This window comes from Pleurodeles waltl, chromosome 3_1 (assembly GCF_031143425.1).
Source record: "Pleurodeles waltl isolate 20211129_DDA chromosome 3_1, aPleWal1.hap1.20221129, whole genome shotgun sequence".
Classification (NCBI taxonomy): domain Eukaryota; kingdom Metazoa; phylum Chordata; class Amphibia; order Caudata; family Salamandridae; genus Pleurodeles; species Pleurodeles waltl.
Window position 1 is genome coordinate 1,874,232,059 of NC_090440.1, and position 24,315 is coordinate 1,874,256,373.

Consider the following 24,315-nt stretch of genomic DNA (forward strand, 5'->3'; position numbering starts at 1 on the left):
GAGCAGAAGAGGTTGTTGCAGAGGAGTCCTGGTGGAGTCTTGTATGCCAAATCTGGGGACCCACTTGCAAGGGAGTCCCTACATAGCCCTAACAAGGGCTTGGACACATCAGTCACCTGTCCTGACCAACCAGATGCTCCCAGGGGACTCTGCACATCTTGTTTTCAAGATGGCAGAATCAAGTGGCCACCTGGAGGAGCTCTGGGCACCATCCGTGGGGTGGTGATGGACAGGGGAGTGATCATTCCCCTTTCCTGTGTGCTTTCGTGACAGAGCAGGGACCGGTGAAAACCGGATTATGCAAGGAGGGCACCAAATGTGCCGTCCAAAGCAAGTCACTGGCGTGGGGAGGCTATCCCTACCCAGCTTTGTAACACCTATTTCCAAGGGAGAGGTTGCTGCCTTCCTCTCCCACAGAAAATCCTTTATTCTGCCTTCCCCTGCTTGAGGGGCATCAGCAGCATGGGCTGCCGCAAATCCTGAAAGACTGGTAGGAGCAATACTGAAGGATCCTCTAAGGACACCCCAGAGTGCATGGACTCATGCCACCAATACGGACATTTGTATTGGGGTAATATTCCGACATGTTTGACACCAAACATGCCTAGGTTGAGAGTTACCATTATGTAGCTAGACCCCTTGTGGCCAGTACATGGCTTCCCCACACTTACAAAGTCCAATGCATTGGAAAAGGAGTTTGTATGGGCACCTCTGCTCATGCACAGGGTCACACACAGTGGCTTAATACATGCTGCAGCCCTTGGGGGGCCCTGGTGTACCAATACCATGGGTACCTACACACCATAAACTAGGGACTTACAGGGATACACCAGTATGCCAATTTTGGGGTGCAAAGGGTACCAAAGCAATCACATTTAGAAGAGAAAGCACAATCACTGGCATCCTGGTTAGAAGGATCCCGGTGAAAACAGTCTAAACACACTAATAAACAGGCAAAAAAGTGGGGGTAGCCACACCAAAAACAGTGACTTTCCTACAATTAAGTGCTGCAGTCCACTAGTGACATTTAACTTACTAGCCCTGGGTACCTCTCGGACCATATAATACAGACTTACAGGTAAGTTAACTAAGCCAACCAGATATTAGCCAATTGTACATATACTTTTGGTGTCAAAGTACATGCACTGGGGCCTAAATAGCATAAGTCCTAAATTAGCAAGAGTAACATCCTGTACCTTTGGTCACACCAAGAACTGTCTCAATAGTCACTATGGAGAGAAGATCTTGCACCTCTTTCTGTAAGATTGATAGCTGCTCCTCTGAGAGCCATTCTTATGTGGGTGGGAGCTGTGGTGGGTCAGAAAGAAACAGAAGGGGGTAGCCATGCTGAATGATTTGTCAGATATGATGGATTGACACCTAAGCAGGAAATTAAGCATTCTGCCTCCCACAGGGTCGTTGTGTGCTAAGGTCAAACTAAAGCGATTTGATTTAACAAGGAAGAGAACCTGATCTGACTAATGGTCTTGGTGACCTGTGTGTTGCCTGCTGACTCCCTGTCCCCGGTCAAAAAAGTACTGGGGAAATTGCAGTGAAGGTATGGGCCTGGTGTGGCCGAACGACAGTCTTCTAGAATAGCCTTGGAAAGGGTAAAAATAATAAGAAAACTATCTAGCAGGGGTCAAGAGGCCCAATGAACACACAGTCGCCTGACTCCTTAAAGCATTTAAAAGGCAGGATCAGCCTTTTCTCTGAACAGACATGATCCATCAAAAGGAATATGTATAAGGGATGTGCATGCACATCTCTTGAAAAACTTGTAAATCGCATCCATGAATTGCAACAGAATACCACAATTGAGCAGACTTCTCGCCCACAAAGCAGTTCTTCCAGGACCCCCAGCAAGAGCTTGTTGGCCATGTCCTAAAGGTCGTGCATAAATCGGCTTAGTGGCAAACTGCATTGATCAACTTCAAGGCTAGGCTGGCTAAAGAGAACATATATTTTGCGTACGTCTCAGTGCTCTTTGACTTCTTGTCTGGGTGGGTCATGTGGAATAAATTAAGATTTTACTTGTTGGTGGAAGCTTGGACCACCAAACGTTCAGGAATTAAATGCTGCGTGAGAAAATGAAAGTCCCTGGTTTGTGGCATCTGGCCACCTTCCCTGTTTACCGGTGTGCAAGAACAAGCCTTGGACCAAGTGCTTCTCAGTGAGGGCTTCTTGAATAGGAGAAGATTGTCCAGGTTGCAAGATTTCTGCAAGGATGTTTGTCTTAAACAGAAGGCAGCTGTTGGTCCGGAACCTTAGTTGAATGTTAAATCACCATAGCAAAGGAACCACACTCTTCCATTGGTGGCCCAAGTCAGGAAATCAAACTTGTATCTGGAAAAGTATGAAGCCCACTTGCCTCCTGTAAATTCATATATAAAACTGTGATCGTAAGAATGTGGGGGTCAGGCATCTCCTTCATCACCATTGTCCTCTCCGGATGGTGGTAAACTCTCATAATAGTTAAAACCAAAAAGATGATAGAGCTTCTGAGGACAGCTCCATGGTAGTGGAGATATAATGTTGGAACCTAGCTGTACAGGAACTGGGTGAACTGATGTGTAGCCGGAGTGTGACCATGGTTGGATCCCCCCTCTGGCACCTGCAATGTTGGTACAGGTATTGATGAACGTGGGAGTGGTGAATGTCTTGGAGCTGAAGGAGAAGTTGGCACTGGAGTTGGAGCAGAACACAGACAGGTGATGCTAGGGACAGTTCTTGCAGTGGCAACCCAAAAGTAGGCTGCTCTGAGTCCTTGGCTAGCCAGACGAAGCTTGAGCATTAGCTCTTTTAACTCAACCTGCTGCATCTTCCCAGATAGAATGAGTAACTCAAAGTGCAAAGGGATCAATTCCTCAATCTAGGATCAGGAGTGAGATGGAGTGGAACTTTGACGACCTTTAACTTCTTTCTAGATCCATAGTGGCAGGACGCCTTCTAATGTTTCCTCTTTGATTTTATCTTGGACTTACTGGATGACTTCAGCCGTGAAGAAAGCCTGCTGTGGGATTAGCCTTGAGAGCAGGTCCGTGACTTCTTCCTATGCTCTGTGACATTCTCTTTCGCTTCATGGTCCCAGACTGCCTTAGGGTGCATAAGGACGCACTCAGCACATGACTGGAGTTATGCCTTGAGCCCATTCACCAAAGGCACACCTCGTGTGTGTACTTTACAGAAATCTGCTTTCTACGGTCACGGCATGGTTTGAAGCATGTAGTTTAAGGTGGGGACATAGCTCCCTTTCTCACTGGATTTCAAATGGAAGGTCGTGAATACTAAAGAAACAGGGAGCACTGCTCTGAATCGCCGTTTGAAGGCATGGAAAGAAGGGATCTGATGTCTGCACGCAGAGATGACACTTATAACGGCTTTGTCACATCTGGGAATAGCAAACTGAATGTGGATCAGCATAGCTCCATCTAGTGGCGCATGAGAGTACTGCTATGAAACGTTTCCGAATCCAGTATGGAGCAGTGAATATTCAAAAGGTGAGGAATTTGCAGTTAGAAGTATCCATCAGAATGAATTTTGCTTAACTCGCCCACTGAATGACTTCCACTTCTTTTGCATATACGGATTGTTAGGATAAAAAAAACAATCACAATTTTGTAACAACTTAGAAAGGTCTACAGAGAAAATGACCCTGTTGCTATTTTCATGGGTCTATGTGCTTCTAAAGAGGCAGCAGACACTCGAAATGTCGTCCTTGACTGCAAAACATTTGTTATGGGCACAGGTATGTCAATTCCAATGTAAGGAATCAAGAACTTTCAGTGAACTCTGTCATAAAAAACATTATTTGGGGTTGGAGGGAAACAGTGGGGCCACTAGTGATCTCATCGATAAATTAATTTGTGATTTAAACTGAGACACCATGTGTGAGGTCATCAGTATTGCATTAAAGGTGAGTTATGTGCCTGTAGATCACAACTTGTACATTTGAGTGGTTTCTTGGTTTTAGATCATGTCTGTAACCACCAATCAACAGAAGCATTTTACAGCAAGTTCTGTATTTTTTACGGACATTATTTTCTGATTAAAGAGCCTTAAGATCCCTTTTACAAAGATTTCAGGGACTAGATATTACATAAAGATTTACTTAGATGAATCATGAATTGCAGTTTGTCAAAATATTGTGTTTAAAGTCTGTCCGTACTCTCAGCATTAGTGCTAAGCCATTAATCAACCATGGAACATTTTCTGTTTTTGTTACACCTACTTTATTTTTACTTACCTGTTCTTCATTAGTCGCACCTCTCTTTTTCTTGCAGCCTCCTCTGCAGGCTGCGTGGGTAGCACTGGTGATGATGCCATGACAACTCCAGGTGCAATGGTGCTTGTTGGTGCTGTGCGAATCTGGTAAGTCTGTACATCTCCTGAGGCAGCTGAAAGAAAAACAAGGTGGACAGATTATCTTTTAGTTTTCATAAAGAGAGAACCTATATATCATAATATATATATATATATATATTTATGTATGTATGTCAGGTCCACTATAATTATGCAGCATGGGAGCACCAAATTATGCAGCAAGAAAAGGCAAACGATGCAGCGTAACGAGGCACATTTTTTGATAGTAATACTTCATTGTTTTGTTATTATTTTGTCATTTTTACATATGGTAATACTGTCTGGGAAAATATTTAACCCAATTAGTATCAGTTAAGCAACCAACTACAGAAATAAGCAACAAATATTCTGAAAGGGGAAAAGTTAAATGGAGCTTGGAGTGAGGAGTCAAGAGCAATCACACTGACAATGAGGTGTGAGAGGGAGGAGCTATGGGCAAGCTGTCGACAACAGAGAGCTGAAGGGAGAGGTTGAGGGCAAACTGATGCCAACAAAGGGCGGACGGTAGGGAGTGGCTGCACTCAAGAAGAGGGCTGGCAGGAGGGAAAACATGAAGTGGTGGGAGGGTGTGAGGGCGCGAGGGAGACGGCTCATCAAGATCCAATCTGATTTGCTTAAAAAACAAGTAGGACCTAAAATAATGAGCAGTGAAAGAACACAATTAGTCTATGCTTCAGAGGCAGGACAAACACACAAAGACGAAGAACCGACTTGTCCAACAGCTTTCTCTGTTGTGAGTTTGAGAAAGGGACTTCGTACAGAACAGAGGAGAAATCGAACACATAACGTGTATTTGTAAAGCAAGCATCCTGTCACAGTTTATTGTTACCCACCTCAAAAGTACTCATTTTACCGATCCTGGAAGGGTGAAACATTGAGTGGACTCACTGGAATCCAATCCTGTGACCACGAGGTCAAACACCGATTCCTGGAATGGATATTTAAGTCCAGGGAGCCCCTAGACTTGAGCTCCCCAAGATGTCATAGTCATGAGAATCATTGTCATAAGAATTAAAAGGTGGACATAAAACCTGCTAGATTTGATGGTTGTTGATGTATTGATTCAAAGTATCTTGTGGACTGTGCGGAATTGTAGTTGCTGTCAGTGCTTCTTTGATACCATCTAGCCTCTAACTACTGCAACCCCCCTTTTTCTAGGACAGGACACAGCTTTGAAGACAGAGTACCAAACTTACGCTCGGAACACAATGGTGAAAAAATAATAAGGTAGAATCTGTATGTTATGCTTATATGATTTCTAAAGCACATACTCATCTCCAAAGAGATATCCCAGCACAAGGCAAAGTTATAAATAAAAAGCAAACCAAAGGTCTCCAAAGGCAAAGAAGAGAACCGTGATAACTGCTTATTAGGAAATGGATTATGTTACTTACCAAGTAAGCATCTGTTTATGTAGTGCTGTAGATTCACATGCTGTGCATACTCCTGCCATTTAGTGTTGGGTACGGATGTGTGCAAGTTGTTTTTCTCTTCGAAGTCGCTTGATGCATAAGGTAAAGTGACTACTCTTGGTGATAGTGCGCATGGGCATCGGCTCCATTATTACATTGTTTTCCCGTAGTCAGGTGAGAATGGAGTGTGAGTAACTGTTAGCAAAGGGATGTCCATGCGTATGAGAATATAATAAAAGGTACTGCAACTGCCACAGGTGTCCAGGGAGGAGGGCGGGCGCATGTGAATCTACAGCACTACATGCCACGAACAGATGCTTACATGGTAAGTAACATAATCTGCTCAATGGCATATGTGGCTGTAGATACACATGCTGTGCATGGACTATAAAAACAAAAAGAACAGATTGTAATTGTATTTACATATCGCTTACTACCCCTGGTGAGGCTTCAAAGCGCTTTTCGGCGAGAAGCAAGCTACTCCTGAAACCAAAAGGATTTGTGGAGGATTAGTATGGGGAAATGAGTACAGTATTAGTATTAATATGGGAAGGCAGGAGTTAATTTGAGTGGAGATCATGTGAGTCTTAGTTGGTTTGAATAGAATAATGGATGGAAGAATCCAAAAGTGTTAACTGGAAGATCATAGTAGTAAGCAGAGGTTTGGGATGAGTAAAAGAGAGGTGGAGGATGGAAGAGTCTGTAAAAAGGGATTAGGGAGATCATAGTAGTCAAATGGGGTTTGGGAAGAGTCAAAGGAGATATAAATGAGGGAGACTTTAGTGGGGTTGTTTGGGAGATCATAGTCGTAAACTGAGGTTTAGGGTGAGCAAGGAGGGGTAGAGGAGGAAAGAGTCTGGGAAGGGTTATTTTCTGGATCATCTTAGTAGAATAGGTTTGGGATGAGTCAGAGAGGACAGAGGATAGATGGATAGAGGTATAGGGTGATGGTCAGAGAGAGTAAAGCTTTTGAGACAGTAAAATGTTTTCTCTTGTTCAGTAGGAGTACAGTAGTAAATATATAGATACATGATTACATAATCAAGGGAATAAATGTGCAAGGAATAAAATATATTGAGATTTAAAGTTGGATCGTATAAACGCAGGCTTTCAAGAGTTACAGTACTTAAAGCTAATTTATTTGTGCATTATGGTAACATTATTTTATCTTTCCTCAATATTTCAATAGTGAAATGCTTGTAGATAAATAGTTAATATTTACCTATTGTGATAGATAAAAAAAAAAAACAGACTCATAAGCATCTAATCAAGTAACTTGTATAGAAACTGTGCAATGGCCTATGACCATGTCAAGTGTAGAATACACAAACACACACATACACACATATATATATATATATATATATATAGACACATACATAGAAACATACGCATATACATTACATTCAAATACATACACCTACACATACAAATACATAGATATATCCATTCAATTAAAGTAAAATATATATTTGTTAAACAGGCCTACAGAGTATGTTAAGATAAAATAGCTATTATATGTAGTTGTACAAAGAAATACACATATCTAGATATATACACAATCAAATTATAACATGTTTACATACACGGGGATATGCAGTCCATTGCTGTTTGAGGATGGTGGTTATGTAGTAAAGAGCCAACTCTTGAGTAGTCTTCTGAAAATAAGATAGCTATCCGTGGTTCTTATATTTGGGTCTAATGAATTCCATAGTTTAGCTGCTTGAACAGAGAACGATGTACCACCTATTTTCTTTTTTTGTATGGAGGTGTTTTGAGGCGGGGTGCCTATCGTGAGAGGAGGCTTTTTAGTTGAATGTATTTGGTAATTTTATTCCAGATGAAAAACTGTCCTTTTCAATGTATTGCTTTGTGGGTAATACAAAGCAGGTTTAAGATGGCTCTTCTGGCAACCAGTAACCAATGTAGGGCCCTCAAGGCAGGGGAGATGTGGGCTAGTGGCTTTATATGTAGGAGTAGTCTGGCAGCTGAGTTCTGAATGGGCTATATTTTTTTCATAGTAAATAGAGATGATCCACTGTAGAGGATGAGTCGGGCAGAGGCGTTTTGTATATGTTGCATTTTCTTTTGTAGTTTGGCCGTGGTTCCTGCATAGAGCGTGTTGCCGAAGTCCAGTCGGCTGCTGACTAGGGCGTGGGTGACAGTTTTCTGGTTTTGACGGGAATCCACTTGAAGATCTTGCGGGGCATGCGGAGGGTGTTGTAGCAGGAAGAGGAGACTGCATTGACCTGCTGAGTCATGCTGAGTCAAGGATAATGCCCAGGTTCGTACTTGGGTGGTGGGGGTGGTTCCGAGGGAGGTGGGCCACCAGGAGTCGTTCCAGGCGGAGAGGTTGCTGCCGAGGATGAGAATCTCTGTTTTATCTGCGTTTAGCTTGAGGCGGCTTGAATCCATCCAGTCGGCGATAGCGTGAAGTCCCTTGTGGAGGTTGTTTCTTGCTGTTGTGGGGTCCTTCGTGAGGGACATGATCAGCTGGGTGTCGTCTGCGTAGTATACTATGTTGATGTGGTGGGATCGTGCGATGTTGGCGAGGGGAGCCATGTAGACGTTGAAAAGTGTTGGGTTGATGGAGGATCCTTGAGGGACGCCATAGACGGTTTTGGAGGATTCGAACAGGTAGACCCTCTGGGTTCTGCCGGAGAGGAAAGAGGAGATCCAGTCGAGGGCCTTGCCACAGATTCCGGTGTTGTGGAGGCATGTACGAAGGGTGTGGTGACAGGCGGTGTCGAAAGCTGCGGAAAGGTCCAAGAGGATAAGCTCTTCGGTTTCGCCTTTGTCGAGCATGGTCCTGATGTCATCCGTGGCAGCAATGCGTGTGGTCTCCATGCTGTGGTTCTTGCGAAAACTGGATTGGGAGGTATCAAGCGCTTTGCTGTCTTCCAGGCAGCGGAAAAGTTGTCTGTTCATGATTTTTTCAATGACCTTCGCTGGGAAGCGGAGGAGGGAGATAGGTCGGTAGTTATTTGGTTCGTCTGGAACTGCTTTGGGTTTCTTCAACAGGGCGTGGAAGTCGGCGTGTTTCCATCTCTCCGGGAAGGTGGCTGTCTCGAAGGAGCTGTTGATGATTGCACAGAAGTGCGGTGCGATGAAGTTGCTGGCTTTGTTGAAGATCTGGTGCGGGCAGGGGTCTGAGGGGGAGCCGAAGTGGATAGAGGCCATGGTGCTAATGGTGTCTTCATTGTTGAAGTGGGTCCAGGAGCAAAGATGGTTGGTGGTGTTTGATGCGTTGGGTTCGTGGTTGTCTGTGATTGGCTGATGGGTCAGGTGTTCGAAGCTGTTGTGGATGTTTTCGATCTTTTGACGGAAGTGAGTGGCGAGGGAGTTGCAGAGTTCCTGTGATGGCAAGGGTTCGTGGGAGCAGGTCTTGGGGTTGGAGAGTTCTTTGATGATGCAGAAGAGTTCTTTGTTGTTGTGGGCGTTGGTGTCTATTCGGCTTTTGTAGTTGGTTATTTGGTAGTGCGGATCAGCTGGTGGTGTTTGCGGATGGCAGTCTTGAGGGCGGTGTGGTTGGATTCGGTGGGTGCAAGGCGCCAGGTCTTCTCCATTCTTCGACATTCCCATTTGGAGGCCTGCAAGTCGGGGGTGAACCAGCTGGCCTTGGGTCTGTGGTGGGAGTCTGAGGGTTGTTTGAGTGGTGCGAGGGTGTTGGCGCAGTCTTCTTGCCATTTGTGCAGGTAGGTGGCGGCTGTGCTGGGGTCCCGGGAGGGGTTGCCTGGATGAGGGTGGAGATCAACTGTTCTGTTGAGATTCTGTTCCAGTAGCGGCAGGGGGGTGGGAGGGGTGGTTTAGAGGTGAGGTGGTGAGTGACCGGCTTCTGAAAGGAGAAATGGATGCAGCAATGGTCGGTCCATAGGAGTTTGGTGGTGTGGCTGAAGGGGACGTGGTTGCTGGCTGAGAAGATGGGGTCGAGTGTGTGCCCTGCGGTGTGTGTGAGTGATGTGACAAGTAGCTTAAGGCAGAGGTTGGCGATTAGGTTGGTGATGTTAATATAGTTATTTTCTAGGTGGAAGTTAAGGTCGCCGAGGAGGATGTAGTCCGTTGAGGCGAGGGCTTGTGAGCTGATGGCGTCAGCGATGTTGCAGAACTATGGTCTGGGGCCTGGGGGTCTATAGACCAGTGTTCCTCTGAGGGTGGTGTTGGTGATGATGTGGATTTTGAAGTGGAGGCGCTCGGTGGATTTGATGGGGTTGTGGGAGCTGGGGAGACTCTTATGGTGTTTTTGTGGACTATGGCGATTCCTCCTCCTGGTCTGTTGCTGCGGTCTCTTCTGGTGATCTTGTAGTTTTCTGGTATGGCTATGTCTGGTTCCGAGGCCAAATTCATCCAAGTTTCGGTGACGAATGCGACGTCGGTCGAGGATGTGTTCAGTAGGTCCCAGAGTTCGATTGCATGCTTGTGGACGGAGCGGGTGTTTAGCAGGATGCATCTTAGGCTGCTGTCTGAGGCTTTGAGTTGGAGTTTGGAGGTTAGGTTGCAAGTGAAATTGCAGGCTTTGCAGGAGAAGGGTCCTTTGGTGCGCGTCGGTGTGGACTGGAAGCAGATAGAGGAGCGTCCTGGATTCAGGGCGTGGAGTACGTCAGCAGTGTAGTGGTGATTGGTGGAGCGGGGGCGTGTTGGCCAGGGGGTCTGGCGCTGGGCGCGGTCTTGCCTTTGGCGCGCCTTCGGCTCGCTTCGCCCGGCATAAGAGGGGAGGTGGGAGGGAGTGGCAGCTGGGAGGAGGGAGGGATCTTCCAATGGGAGAGCGGGTGTCGTCTCGCAGGGACGCAGCGGCAAGTCCAATCTTAGGACAGGTAAAAATACCCAAAATAGATTTGGCACCTGGAGCAGTGGTGAGGATGAAGCGACCTGCCTGCAAGAATGCAGGGTCAGAGGTCGCTTCTATCCCCGCGCTGCAGTCGGCATAAGAGGGGAGGTGGGAGGGAGTGACAGCTGGGAGGAGGGAGGGATCCTCCAATGGGAGAGCAGGGTGGGCGGGGCAGCAAGTCTCCGAAGCGGGAAAAGGGAAAAGGAGAGACGAGGTGGAGGGAGGAGGGTGGGGCCACAGGGACGCAGCGACAAGTCCAATCAGAGGACGGGTAAAAATACCCAAAATAGATTTGGCACCTGGAGCAGTGGTGAGGAGGAAGCGACCTGCCTGCAAGAAGGCAGGGTCAGAGGTCGCTTATTTGTCCACGTGAGCATTCATTGTTAACTTAGAGTCCATGGTAATTCCAAGGTTTCTTACTTCCTTAGATAGTTTAGGAGGTGGCCCCAGATCATCAGACCAGAAGGAGAGTGGGTCTTCATTTTTCCAATTCGCCACATGTGAGTATTTCTGTTTTGGAAGCATTCAGTTTGAGATGGCTCCATGTCATCCACTGATCAACGGCTCTGAGGCAACTGAAGTTTGTGAGTTTGCAATGTCTTTGGGGCATTCCAGTTTAAGGAGTATTTGTATGTCATCTGCATAGTTTTAGTATGTGAGTTGAAATTCATTGATCATTGTCGGTAATGACATCATGCAGATGTTGAAAAGCATGGGTGAGATGACTGAGCCTTGAGGGACCCCTGCTTTTGCGAAGCAGGGTTTGGACGAGAAAGGGGGAGTATGGGTCACATTAGTTCTGTTTTGAAGGTAGGATGTGATCCAGTCGAGAGCAGGCCCCACTTTGCCGCCTTTGCAGAGTCTTTACATTAGAGTGTCATGGTCAACTTTGTCAAAGGCAGCTGAGAGGTCCAGGAGAAGTAGTGCAGAAACTCCACTGCAGTATATTGTGCTTTTAAGATCATCCTAGATGGCATTGAGGGCAAATTCAGTGCCTCTTCCTGGGCGGAATACAGTATGGTAGTCAAAGTATAGAGTTAGCTTCAATTAATTGTGACACCTGGGCAAAAGCTGCTCTTTCCATAAGTTTGTCCAAGAAAGGACCATATGTAATCGGTCTGTTGTTGGGGTTCAAGCGGGTCTAGGTTTATTTTCTTTAATAACAGGAGTATGCATGCCTTTTTAAGATCCTCAGGAAAGATTCCCGTCGTTAGAGAATTATTGATGATTCTTATTACTGGTGTGGCAGCAGAGGTCGATAAAAGAATATTCTTGAAGATGTGTGGTGGACAACCGTCAGAAGGATAGATGATGGACGGAATGCTGAACAATGCATACATATACCTCAGTCACAAAGATCTGGGTTTAATCCATTGTTTCTGCCCACCCTTTGCCCAGTTTGGACCAAGCCATATGCAAATCAGGCTTGACCCTGCTCACCATGGGAACAGTCTAGCTCGAACTGCCAAGCCAGGTCCTCTCTGTAGGAAGCTGGCTCTGTATATACTATTCCAAAGTAAGGTACTGTGTGCACAGAGTCCAATGGATCCCCAGAGGCTAAAGTAGATAATACTAATTCTCTCTTTTGTGGTAGTGTGGTTGAGCAGTTAGGCATATCAGAGAGTAATGCTCACCATTTGTTGTACACACACAGTCAAGAAATAAGACAAATACTCATCAAAAATATACTTTGTTACTTTATTTCTAGAAACAAAAGGATCTTTGCTGCAGGTAATGAAAATGTCACTTACCCAGTGTACATCTGTTCGTGGCATCAGTCGCAGTAGATTCGCATGTTTTGCAATAGTTCGCCATCTGGTGTTGGGCCGGAGTGTTACAAGTTGTTTTTCTTCGAAGAAGTCTTTCGAGTCACGGGACCGAGTGACTCCTCCTTTTGTCTCCATTGCGCATGGGCGTCGACTCCATCTTCGATTGTTTTTCCCCGCAGAGGGTGAGGTAGGAGTTGAATTGTAGTAATAGTGCCCATGCAATGGAGTGACTAAGTATGCACCTATTTAAGGTTGAGATGATACATATATAAATAGTTGAAGGTAACTTCCAAACTGCTACAGGCTCCCGGGGAGGCGGGTGGGCACATGCGAATCTACTGCGACTGATGCCACGAACAGATGTACACTGGGTAAGTGACATTTTCAGTTCGATGGCATCTGTCGCTGTAGATACGCATGTTTTGCATAGACTAGTAAGCAGTTATCTCCCCAAAAGCGGTGGATCAGCCTGTAGGAGTGGAAGTAGTCTGAAATAATGTTCTTAATACGGCTTGACCTACTGTGGCTTGTTGTGCGGATAACAAGTCTACCCAGTAGTGCTTGGTGAATGTGTGAGGCGTAGACCATGTGGCTGCCTTACATATTTCTTGCATTGGGATGTTTCCTAGAAAGGCCATGGTAGCACCTTTCTTTCTGGTTGAGTGTGCCCTTGGTGTAATGGGCAGCTGTCGTTTAGCTTTAAGGTAGCAGATTTGGATGCATTTAACTATCCATCTGGCTATACCTTGTTTTGATATTGGGTTTCCTGCATGAGGTTTTTGAAATGCAATAAATAGTTGTTTAGTCTTTCTGATGTTTTTTGTTCTGTCAATGTAATACATCAATGCTCTTTTGACATCTAATGTATGTAGTGCCCTTTCAGCTACGGTATCTGGCTGTGGAAAGAACACTGGAAGTTCCACTGTTTGATTTAGATGGAACGGTGAAATAACCTTGGCAAAAATTTAGGATTGGTCCTTAGGACGACCTTATTCTTGTGTAGTTGTATAAAAGGTTCCTGTATTGTAAACGCCTGAATCTCGCTTACTCTTCTTAGGGAGGTAATGGCGATGAGAAATGCCACCTTCCAGGTTAGGAACTGTATTTCGCAGGAGTGCATGGGTTCAAAAGGTGGACCCATAAGTCTAGTTAGGACAACATTTAGGTTCCATGAAGGAACAGGTGGTGTTCTTGGTGGTATTATTCTCCTAAGGCCCTCCATGAATGCTTTAATGACTGGTATCTTATATAGGGAAGTTGAATAGGTAGTCTGCAGGTATGCAGATATTGCTGCAAGGTGTATTTTAATGGAAGAGAAAGCCAGGTTAGATTTTTGTAAGTGAAGCAAGTAACCCACTACATGTTCTGGAGTTGTGTGTAATGGTTGTATTTGATTAATATGGCAGTAGCAAACAAACCTCTTCCATTTACTTGCATAGCAGTGCCTGGTGGATGGCCTTCTGGCTTGTTTTATGACTTCCATACATTCTTGGGTAAGTTGTAAGTGCCCGAATTCTAGGATTTCAGGAGCCAGATTGCTAGATTCAGCGATGCTGGATCTGGGTGTCTGATCTTTTGGTTGTGCTGTGTCAACAGATCTGGCCTGTTGGGCAATTTGATGCAGGGTACTACTGATAGGTCTAGCAGCGTTGTGTACCAGGGTTGCCTTGCCCAAGTTGGTGCTATTAATATGAGTTTGAGTTTGTTTTGACTGAGTTTGTTTACCAGGTAAGGAAGGAGAGGGAGAGGAGGAAAAGCGTAAGCAAATATCCCTGACCAGTTCATCCATAGGGCATTGCCTTGGGACTGTTTGTGTGGGTATCTGGATGCGAAGTTTTGGCATTTTGCGTTCTCCTTTGTCGCAAACAAGTCTATCTGAGGTGTTCCCCAGAGTTTGAAATAAGTGTTCAGAATTTGGGGGTGAATTTCCCATTCGTGGACCTGTTGGTGATCTCGAGAGAGATTGTCTGCGAGTTGATTTTGGATCCCTGGTATAAATTGTGCTATTAGGCGAATTTGGTTGTGAATTGCCCAACGCCAAATCTTTTGTGCTAGCAGGCTTAACTGCGTGGAGTGCGTCCCCCCTTGCTTGTTTAGATAATACATTGTTGTCATGTTGTCTGTTTTGACGAGAATGTATTTGTGAACTATTATTGGTTGGAAAGCTTTTAGTGCTTGAAAAACTGCTAGAAGTTCTAGGTGATTTATATGCAGTTTTGTTTGATGAACGTTCCATTGTCCTTGTATGCTGTGTTGATCGAGGTGTGCTCCCCACCCTGACATGGAAGCATCTGTTGTTATTACGTATTGTGGCACTGGGTCTTGGAAAGGCCGCCCTTTGTTTAAATTTATGTTGTTCCACCACAGAAGCGAGAGGTAAGTTTGGCGGTCTATTAACACCAGATCTAGAAGGTGACCCTGTGCTTGTGACCATTGTGATGCTAGGCACTGTTGTAAGGGCCTCATGTGCAGTCTTGCGTTTGGGACAATGGCTATGCATGAAGACATCATGCCTAGGAGTTGTAATATCATCTTTGCTTGTATTCTTTGTGTTGGATCCATGCGTTGTATGATGGTGTTGAAATCTTGAATTCTTTGTGGACTTGGAGTGGCTACTCCTCTTGATGTGTCTATTATGGCTCCCAGGTATTGTTGTACCTTGCGCGGCAGAATTTTGGATTTTGTGAAATTGACGGTGAACCCTAGTTTGAAGAGGGTTTGTATGATATGATTTGTGTGATTTGAGCACTCTATTAACGAATGGGCCTTGATTAGCCAGTCGTCTAGATATGGGAACACATGTATTTGCTGCCTTCTTATGTGTGCAGCGACTACCGCTAGACATTTGGTAAAGACTCTTGGTGCGGTTGTTAATCCGAAAGGCAGTACCTTGAATTGGTAATGTATTCCCTTGAATACAAACCTTAGGTATTTCCTGTGCGATGGGTGTATTGGTATATGGAAATAAGCATCCTTGAGGTCTAAAGTTGCCATGTAGTCGTGTAGTTTTAGCAATGGCAATACTTCTTGTAGTGTGACCATGTGAAAGTGGTCTGATTTGATGAAAGTGTTCACTACTCTGAGGTCTAGGATTGGTCTCAGCGTTTTGTCCTTCTTTGGTATCAGAAAGTACAGTGAGTAAACTCCTGTGTTTATTTGTGTGTTTGGCACTAATTCGATTGCATTCTTTTGCAATAGTGCCTGCACTTCTATCTCCAGGAGATTGGAATGGTGTGTTGTCAAATTTTGTGCTTTTGGTGGTATGTTTGGAGGGAATTGTAGAAATTCTATGCAATAACCATGTTGGATAATTGCTAGAACCCAAGTGTCTGTAGTGATTTCCTCCCATGCTTTGTAATAATGACTTATTCTTCCCCCCACTGGTGTTGTGTGGAGGGGGTAAGTGACATGTGAGTCACTGTTTAGTAGTAGGGGTTTTGGGGCTCTGAAATCTTCCTCTATTCCTAGGGAATTGCCCTCCTCTATATTGTCCCCGAAAACCTCCTCTATACTGTCCCTGGTAACTGGACGGTGTTGCTTGTGAGGTGCTGGCTTGTGTGCTCTGACCCCGAAACGCCCCTCGAAAGGGTGTTTTACGGAATGTGCTGTAATTCCCTCTGCTCTGCGGGGAGTAGAGTGCGCCCATGGCTTTGGCAGTGTCCGTATCTTTTTTGAGTTTCTCAATCGCTGTGTCCACTTCTGGACCGAACAGTTCTTTCTCGTTAAAAGGCATATTGAGAACTGCTTGTTGAATCTCTGGTTTAAATCCAGACGTTCGGAGCCATGCATGCCTTCTGATAGTTACAGATGTATTAATTGTCCGTGCAGCTGTATCTGCAGCGTCCATGGAGGAGCGGATCTGGTTGTTGGAAATGGTCTGTCCCTCCTCAACCACTTGTTTTGCCCTATTTTGTAAGTCCTTGGGCAGATGTTCAATGAGATGTTGCATCTCGTCCCAGTGGGCTCTGTCATAGCGCGCAAGTAGTGCCTGGGAGTTCGCGATGCGCCACTGGTTTGCAGCTTGTGCTGCGACTCTCTTACCAGCTGCATCGAACTTGCGGCTTTCTTTATCTGGGGGTGGTGCATCTCCAGATGTGTGGGAGTTGGCCCTTTTCCTAGCTGCTCCTACAACGACAGAGTCTGGTGGCAGCTGTGTAGTGATGAAAACCGGGTCTGTAGGAGGCGCCTTATACTTTTTTTCCACCCTTGGTGTGATTGCCCTACTTTTGACCGGCTCCTTAAAGATTTCTTTTGCGTGCCGGAGCATACCAGGGAGCATAGGCAGGCTTTGGTATGAGCTGTGGGTGGAGGAGAGTGTGTTGAATAAAAAATCATCCTCGACCTGTTCTGAGTGGAGGCTTACGTTGTGAAATTGTGCTGCTCTAGCCACCACTTGAGAATACGCGGTGCTGTCCTCTGGTGGAGATGGCTTCGTAGGGTATGCCTCCGGACTGTTATCCGACACTGGGGCGTCGTATAGGTCCCATGCGTCTTGATCTTGGTCACCCTGGCTTATGGTGGTGTGAGCTGGGGAGTGTGATGGAGTTTGTGCTGGTGAGACGTTAATCACGGGCGGAGGAGAGGGTGGTGGGGTAACTCTTTTCACCACTTTTGGTTGTGGTGTCTGTTCAGTTTGGAACTCCAACCTTCTCTTTCTTCTAATGGGGGGAAGGGTGCTTATTTTTCCTGTCCTCTGCTGTATGAAAATACGCTTTTGCGTATGGTCCACATCAGTTGATTGTAGCTCTTCCTCAAACCTATGCTTTTGCATTTGGGAGGTTAGCGAGTGCTCTTCTGTATAAGAGCCTGAAGCTGGGTCGCTTGCAGTTTGTTTCGGCACCGAAACCCTGTCTGCGTGTTTTTTCGGCTCCGAGGTGACTTTTTTCTTTTTCGGGCCGAAACCTCTCGGCGTCGATCTTCTTCCGTGCCGCTGTCTCGGCGTCGAGCCGTGTCCACACCGGCATCTCGGTGTCGAGGCTTGTCTCCAGCACTTTCTCGGTCCCGAGAAGGCTGCGTGCCGTTGTCTCGACCGGAGTCGGACGATCTCAGCACTGTTTGGGCCTTTTTCGGTGCCAACGGTCGGTCACCGAATTTATGGGTGGAGCCATGGCCTGATGGCAGTGGCGTCCCCTGGGCCTTGTAAATCTTCCTCTGTGTGGTTTTCGACGTCTTACTCACGGTTTGTGTATCGTCGAATCCTTCGGAGTCTGAGTCTTGGATCGAGAAGGTACCTTCCTCTTCTTGTTCCTCGAACTCTCGGTGGGCTGTCGGCGCGGACTGCATCTGAAGTCTTCTGGCTCGACAGTCTCTGAGTGTTTTTCGGGACCGGAACGCACGACAGGCCTCACAGGTGTCTTCACTGTGCTCAGGTGACAGGCACAGGTTACAGACCAACTGTTGGTCTGTATAGGGGTATTTATTGTGGCATTTGGGGCAGAAACGGAACGGGGTCCGTTCCATCGGCGTTCTTCAGCACGCTGTCGGGCCGACCAGGCCCCGACGGGGGATCGAAAAACTACCCCGAAGGGCACCGGAGCTCTTCGATCTTCGATGCGGTGTTGAATCTAACTACGCCGATCCCGAACGCAACAATACCGATGAAAATCTTCCGAAATTAGCTATCTTTCCGTTCCGAAACTCGGAGCGACAGGAACACGTCCGAACCCGATGGCGGAAAAAAAACAATCGAAGATGGAGTCGACGCCCATGCGCAATGGAGACAAAAGGAGGAGTCACTCGGTCCCGTGACTCGAAAGACTTCTTCGAAGAAAAACAACTTGTAACACTCCGGCCCAACACCAGATGGCGAGCTATTGCAAAACATGCGTATCTACAGCGACAGATGCCATCGAACGTAGAGTTTCAAGAATGCATCACTTTCAAGTATCAAATGCACTTGTTTAGAATTCACAGGTAAAACAGTTTACAGGTAAGTAATTGTAAGGAAATGCCTCCTTGGCCCGGTTACCCCCTGACTTTCTGCCTTTGCTGATGCCAAGTTATGATTTGAAAGTGTGCTGAGGCCTGCTAACCAGGCCCCAGCACCAGTGTTCTTTCCCTAAAACTGTACCTTTGTCTCCACAATTGGCACACCCTGGCAGCCAGGTAAGTCCCTTGTAACTGGTATCCCTGGTACCAAGGGCCCTGATGCCAGGGAAGGTCTCTAAGGGATGCAGTATGTCTTATGCCACCCTGGGGACCCCTCACTCAGCACAGACACACTGCTTGCCAGCTTGTATGTGCTGGTGGGGAGAAAATGACTAAGTCGACATGGCACTCCCCTCAGGGTGCCATGCCAACATCACACTGCCTATGGCATTGATAAGTCACCCCCTCTAGCAGGCCTTACAGCCCTAAGGCAGGGTGCACTATACCACAGGTGAGGGCATAGGTGCATGAGCACTATGCCCCTACAGTGTCTAAGCAAAACCTTAGACATTGTAAGTGCAGGGTAGCCAGAAGAGTATATGGTCTGGGAGTCTGTCATACACGAACTCCACAGCACCATAATGGCTACACTGAAAACTGGGAAGTTTGGTATCAAACTTCTCAGCACAATAAATGCACACTGATGCCAGTGTACATTTTATTGTGAAATACACCCAGAGGGCATCTTAGAGATGCCCCCTGAAAACATACCCGACTTCCAGTGTGGGCTGACTAGTTTTGCCAATATGCTACACACCAGACATGTTGCTGGCCACATGGGGAGAGTGCCTTTGTCACTCTGTGGCTAGTAACAAAGCCTGTACTGGGTGGAGGTGCTTCAGCGATGCCTGCAGAGGGAATCCAGAGGCTCCCCTGACCGCGACTGCCTGCTTGAAAGAACCCGACGCCTGGGAAACACACTGCACCCGCAGCCCCCAGGACCTGAAGGATCCGACCTCCAGTGCAGGAGCGACCCCCAGGTGGCCCTCACCCTTGCCCAGGTGGTGGCTACCCCGAGGAGCCCCCCCCCTTGCCTGCATCGCTGAAGAAACCCCTGGGTCTCCCATTGAAACCTATTGCAAACCCGACGCCTGTTTGCACTTTGCACCCGGCCGCCCCGGTGTACTTTTTGGGCTGACTTGTGTCCCCCTCGGTGCCCTACAAAACCCCCCTGGTCTGCCCTCCGAAGTCACGGGTACTTACCTGCTGGCAGACTGGAACCGGGGCATCCCCTTCTCCATTGAAGCCTATGCATTTTGGGCACCACTTTGACCTCTGCCCCTGACCGGCCCTGAGCTGCTGGTGTGGTAACTTTGGGGTTGCTCTGAACCCCCAACGGTGGGCTACCTTGGACCCAACTTTGAACCCTGTAAGTGCTTTACTTACCTGAAAAACTAACAAATACTTACCTCCCCCAGGAACTGTTGAATTTTGCATAGTGTCCAATCTTAAAATAGCTTATTGCCATTTTTGCCAAAAACTGTACATGCTATTGTGATGATTCAAAGTTCCTAAGATACCTGAGTGAAATACCTTTCATTTAAAGTATTGTTTGTAAATCATGAACCTGTGGTTCTTAAAATAAACTAAGAAAATATATTTTTCTATATAAAAACCTATTGGCCTGGAATTGTCTTTGAGTGTGTGTTCCTCATTTATTGCCTGTGTGTGTACAACAAATGCTTAACACTACCCTCTGATAAGCCTACTGCTCGACCACACTACCACAAAATAGAGCATTAGAATTATCTCTTTTTGCCACTATCTTACCTCTAAGGGGAACCCTTGGACTCTGTGCATGCCATTTCACCACCAGCAACACAGGCCAGACGAGTGCAGAGGTCAAAGTTGGTGTTGGGCACCCAATGGAATACTATGGAGATAGGTGGTACTTAAAAGAAAATAATCAAAAGCTTGCAGGTAAGTACCTGCGACTTCAGTGCATGGACCTGGGGGGTTTAGATCAGCACCAGGGGCTTGGGGGAATAGAGGGGGAGAAAGGGTTGGGGGGGCAGGTTGGTGGGTCACAGGTCAGCACCAAACACACACCCTCAGCAGCATAGGGGCGGATGGGTGCAGGGTGCGCAAACAGCGTTGAGCGCCCAATGCTTTTTAAAGAAGGAACCCCGGGGGTCACAAAGATGCTGCAGGCATTGTCCAGGGAGTTGACTGAAGAAAACCAACTGATGGACAGGTAAGTAGATTGCCCACTGGATATTGCTGGACCGTCTGTTCGGCTCCCCAAGGCCAGGGGCCCCGCAGATGCAGGGATCTTTGTGCGTCGGGAAATCTTCACCAGAGCCGGTCATGGTCAGGGGCGTCCTCTGGATTTAGGTGACAGGCATAGTTGTGTTGGTCAGGAGGGGTCAAACCAGGGGGGACTCGAGGTCAGAATCCTTCGGAGACCTTCTCTGGACCAACGGGCCGTGGGCTTCGGGTGCAGAGTGGCAGGATTCACAGATCTGGGGTGGTTCTGGAGCCCTTTCTTGGACATTTCTTTGTGGAAAGGGCCACTGTCCTCAGGAGACCTTGGTCCTTGGGTAGGCAGGCAGTCCTCTGGGGGCTTGTAGAGGTCACTGGTCCTGCAGGACGAGCCATGTTTTTGTAGCAGGACTCCTGAAGCTGCAGACAGGTTGGTAGAGCTGGGGCCAAGTCAGTGGTCGTCTGGCATCTTCCCTGCTGGTGCGGCTCTTCAGTCCTTTTCAGGTTGCCCAGAATTTGAGGAGCAAGGTTCAGGTATACCCCTAAATACTAGATTTAGGCGTGTTACAGTGGTCAGAGGACAGTAGCCAATGGCTACTGTCTCTGAGGGTGGCCACACCCTTCCTGTCTCCGCTCCCTTTGGTGAGGGGGGCACATTCCTAACCTTATTGGCTAATGCCTTCCAAAGCAAGATGGAGGATTCTGCCAGGAGGGGTTCACCTCAGCTCTGGGCTCCTTAGGGGTGTTGCCATGATGAGCAGGGTCAAGACTGATTTGCATATGGCCAAACTGGGGTGGTGTGGTCGGCAAAACAAAAAGATGGATTAAACCCAGATCTTTGTAACTGAGGTTGAATGTTTGCATTGTTCAGCATTCCGTCCATCATCTGTTTTGGTTTGATTTTGTTGTGCATAGACTATATGGCAGTGGCTTCCAGAATGCGGTGGCTAACCTGTGGATTTTGTAGTGGTATGAAAAAGTGTATGTAGCACTGCCTGTCCTACATTTGCTTGTTGACGGGCCAGTAAATCCACACAGTAGTGTTTAGTCAAGCTGTGTGGAGTTGACCATGTAGCTGCATTAAAGATTTCAGCTATTGGTATAATGCCTATAAAAGCCACAGATACTCCTATTCTATGATTAGTGTGCTCTAGGGGGTGTGGGCAAAGTTATTTTAGCTTTGGCGTAACATGTCTGAATACATTTAATTATCCATCTTGAAATGCCTGATTTGGATATAGATTTCCCTGTGTGAGGGAGTGAGAAAGCAACAAAAAGTTGCTTGGTTTTTCAAAACTTCTTGGTTCTATCCACATAAAACATCAAAGCACTTTTAACATCTAATGTATGACGGGCTTTTTCTGCAACAGAATCAGGCTGAGGGAAGAAAAATTGGTAGTTCAGCTGACTGGTTTAGAAGGAAAGATGAAACTAGAAGGATAGATGAAACTACCATTGGTAGGAGTTTTGGGTTAGTTCTAAGGACTACCCTGTCTATGTGTATTTGAAAGAAAGATTCTTCCAAGGTTAAAGCCTGCAGCTCACTAACACGTCTAGGTGAAGTGATGGCTACTAAAAAAACAACCTTCCAAAATGGAAACTGGAGATGGCAGTTATGCAATTCAAATGGTGGACCCATAAGTCTTATAAGTACAATGTTGCTGTTCCCTGTAGGTACAGGGGTAATCCTAGATGGAATTACTGTAGATGAAATTATTGTTTTAAGCCCTTCCATAAATGCTTTAATGACTGGGATTTTCAATATTGATAAATGCTGTCTGTTTTGCAAATAGACAGTACTGCAGCCCGGTGCAACTGTATTGAAGTGTATGCTCAGCCAGATGTTTGTGAATGAAGTAGATACCACACAATATTTTGGAAAGTTGCACAGAATGGGCCAATATGTTTACTCTGGCAGTAGAAAACAAATATTTTCCACTTCGCAGCATAACATGCTCTTGGTGTGGGTATATGGGCTTCTGTGAGAATTGTCAAGACATTCTGGTGGGAGATTGAGTTAACCAAACTATGACTTCAGGACCCAAATTGCAATGTTGAGTTCCCTTGCATTTGGGTGCCTGACTTACATAGTTCTGAGTGAGAAAATACAGGTTGAGGGGAAGCTTCCTGTGAGGTACTACAGAAAGTTCTAGTAGTGTGGTGAACCATGGATGTCGAGCCCAAGTGGGAGCTATCAGAATAAGGGTAACAGACGTTTGCCAGAGCTTCCGAACCACAAATGGAAGAAGTGGGAGAGGTGGAAAAGTGCAGGCAAACATCGCTGACCAATTTATCCACAAAGCATTACCCTTGGATAGTGGGTGTTAGTGCCTGGATTCAAAGTTTGGGCATTTTGTGTTGTCTGCAGTTGCGAACAGGTCTGTTTGTGGAAACCCCCATCTGTGAAAGTATCTGATAAGGATTCGGGGTAAAGTTCCCACTCGTGGACCTGTTGCTGCTTTCTGCTGTCTAGGTCGGCAAAGTTGTCTGTTCCTGGGAGATGTTCTGCTAACAGGTGAATGTTGTGATGTATTGCCCAATGCCAGATCATCTAAAATAGGCGTTATAGCTATACAGAGTATGCCTTCCCCCTGTTTTTGTAGGCAGAACAAGGCTGTTGTGTTGTCTGTGCTGATGAAGACAACTTTGCCTTTTAGATGAAGCAGAAAAGCTTTCAGTGCAAGGCAGACTGGCTAAAGCTCCAGGTAGTTGATGTGAAAAGTCTGATGTCTAGTGTCCAAGAGACCCTGTACTGTCAGATTCTGCAGGTGTGCTCCCCATTCTGTGAGTGATGCATCCGCTGTTAGAGTGATCTGGGGGACAGGGTTTAGAAATGGCAGCCCTTTTGAGTGTTCCACCACTGCACAGAGTGATGTATATGGCTGTCTACCAATACTAGCTCTTGTAACTGACCCTGTGACTGTGCCCGTTGACTCGCTAAGCACTCTTGCAGCGGTCGCATATGTAGTCTGCTATGTGGCACTAATACAAGATGCCATTGTGCCCAAAAGTCTCAGAATTGTTCTGACTGTTATTTGCTGATTGGGCTGAAATTGTTGAATCAGCGTTGAAAGATTGTGAATCCTGGTCACAATGGGATAGGCTTGTCCCAGCTGTGTGCTGAGAATAGCTCCTAAACAAGGCAGAATCTGTGAAGGTTGTAGGAGAGACCTTTGTACACCTATTGTGAATCAACATTGATGAAGATGCTGTAGAATGGACTGAGTATGTTGTAGACACAACTGACTTTTACTGGCTCTGATGAGCCAGTCATCCAGATATGGGAAGACATGAATACTCTGAGTAGATGTGCTGCAACTACTACTGAACATTTGGTGAATACACGAGGAGCAGTTGTAACTCCAAATGGGAGCACCTTAAACTGGTGATGTGTTCCCTCTGTCACAAATCTGTGGTATTTGCGATGTGCTGGATGTATTGGAATGTAGAAGTATGAATCATTTGAATTTAGTGCAGACAAAGTTGCCTTGTTGTATTAGAGGAATCACATTGTGTAGAGTAAGCATGTGGAAATGCTATGAATGGATGTAATGGTTTAACAGTATGAGGTCTAATATCAGCTGTAGTGAACCATCTTTTTTCAGAATTAGGAAGTATAGGGAGCATAGTCCAGAACCTTGATGGTGAAGAGGGACAGGCTGTATGGCTCCTTTGAGCAGAAGAGCCGGTACTTCCTGTTTGACCAATGTTACATGTTCTATGAAGAGTTTGTGACTGTGAGGTGGAATGTTTGGAGGTGTTTTGATGAGCTCCAGACAATAACCATATTGGATAATATCCAACTTCCACTGATCTG

General features: G+C 46.3%; 1 protein-coding gene across 4 annotated transcripts in view; it reads right to left on the minus strand.

The window, feature by feature from the left end:
• The window catches only part of CREB1 (cAMP responsive element binding protein 1), a 342,075-nt gene that overhangs the window by 39,992 nt on the left and 277,768 nt on the right, over positions 1-24,315 (minus strand). For all 4 annotated transcript variants that reach the window (XM_069225968.1, XM_069225967.1, XM_069225970.1 and 1 more), the window contains one exon: positions 4,247-4,397. In XM_069225968.1, coding sequence (XP_069082069.1) covers positions 4,247-4,397 — 151 coding nt within the window. The remainder of the gene's footprint in view (positions 1-4,246; positions 4,398-24,315) is intronic.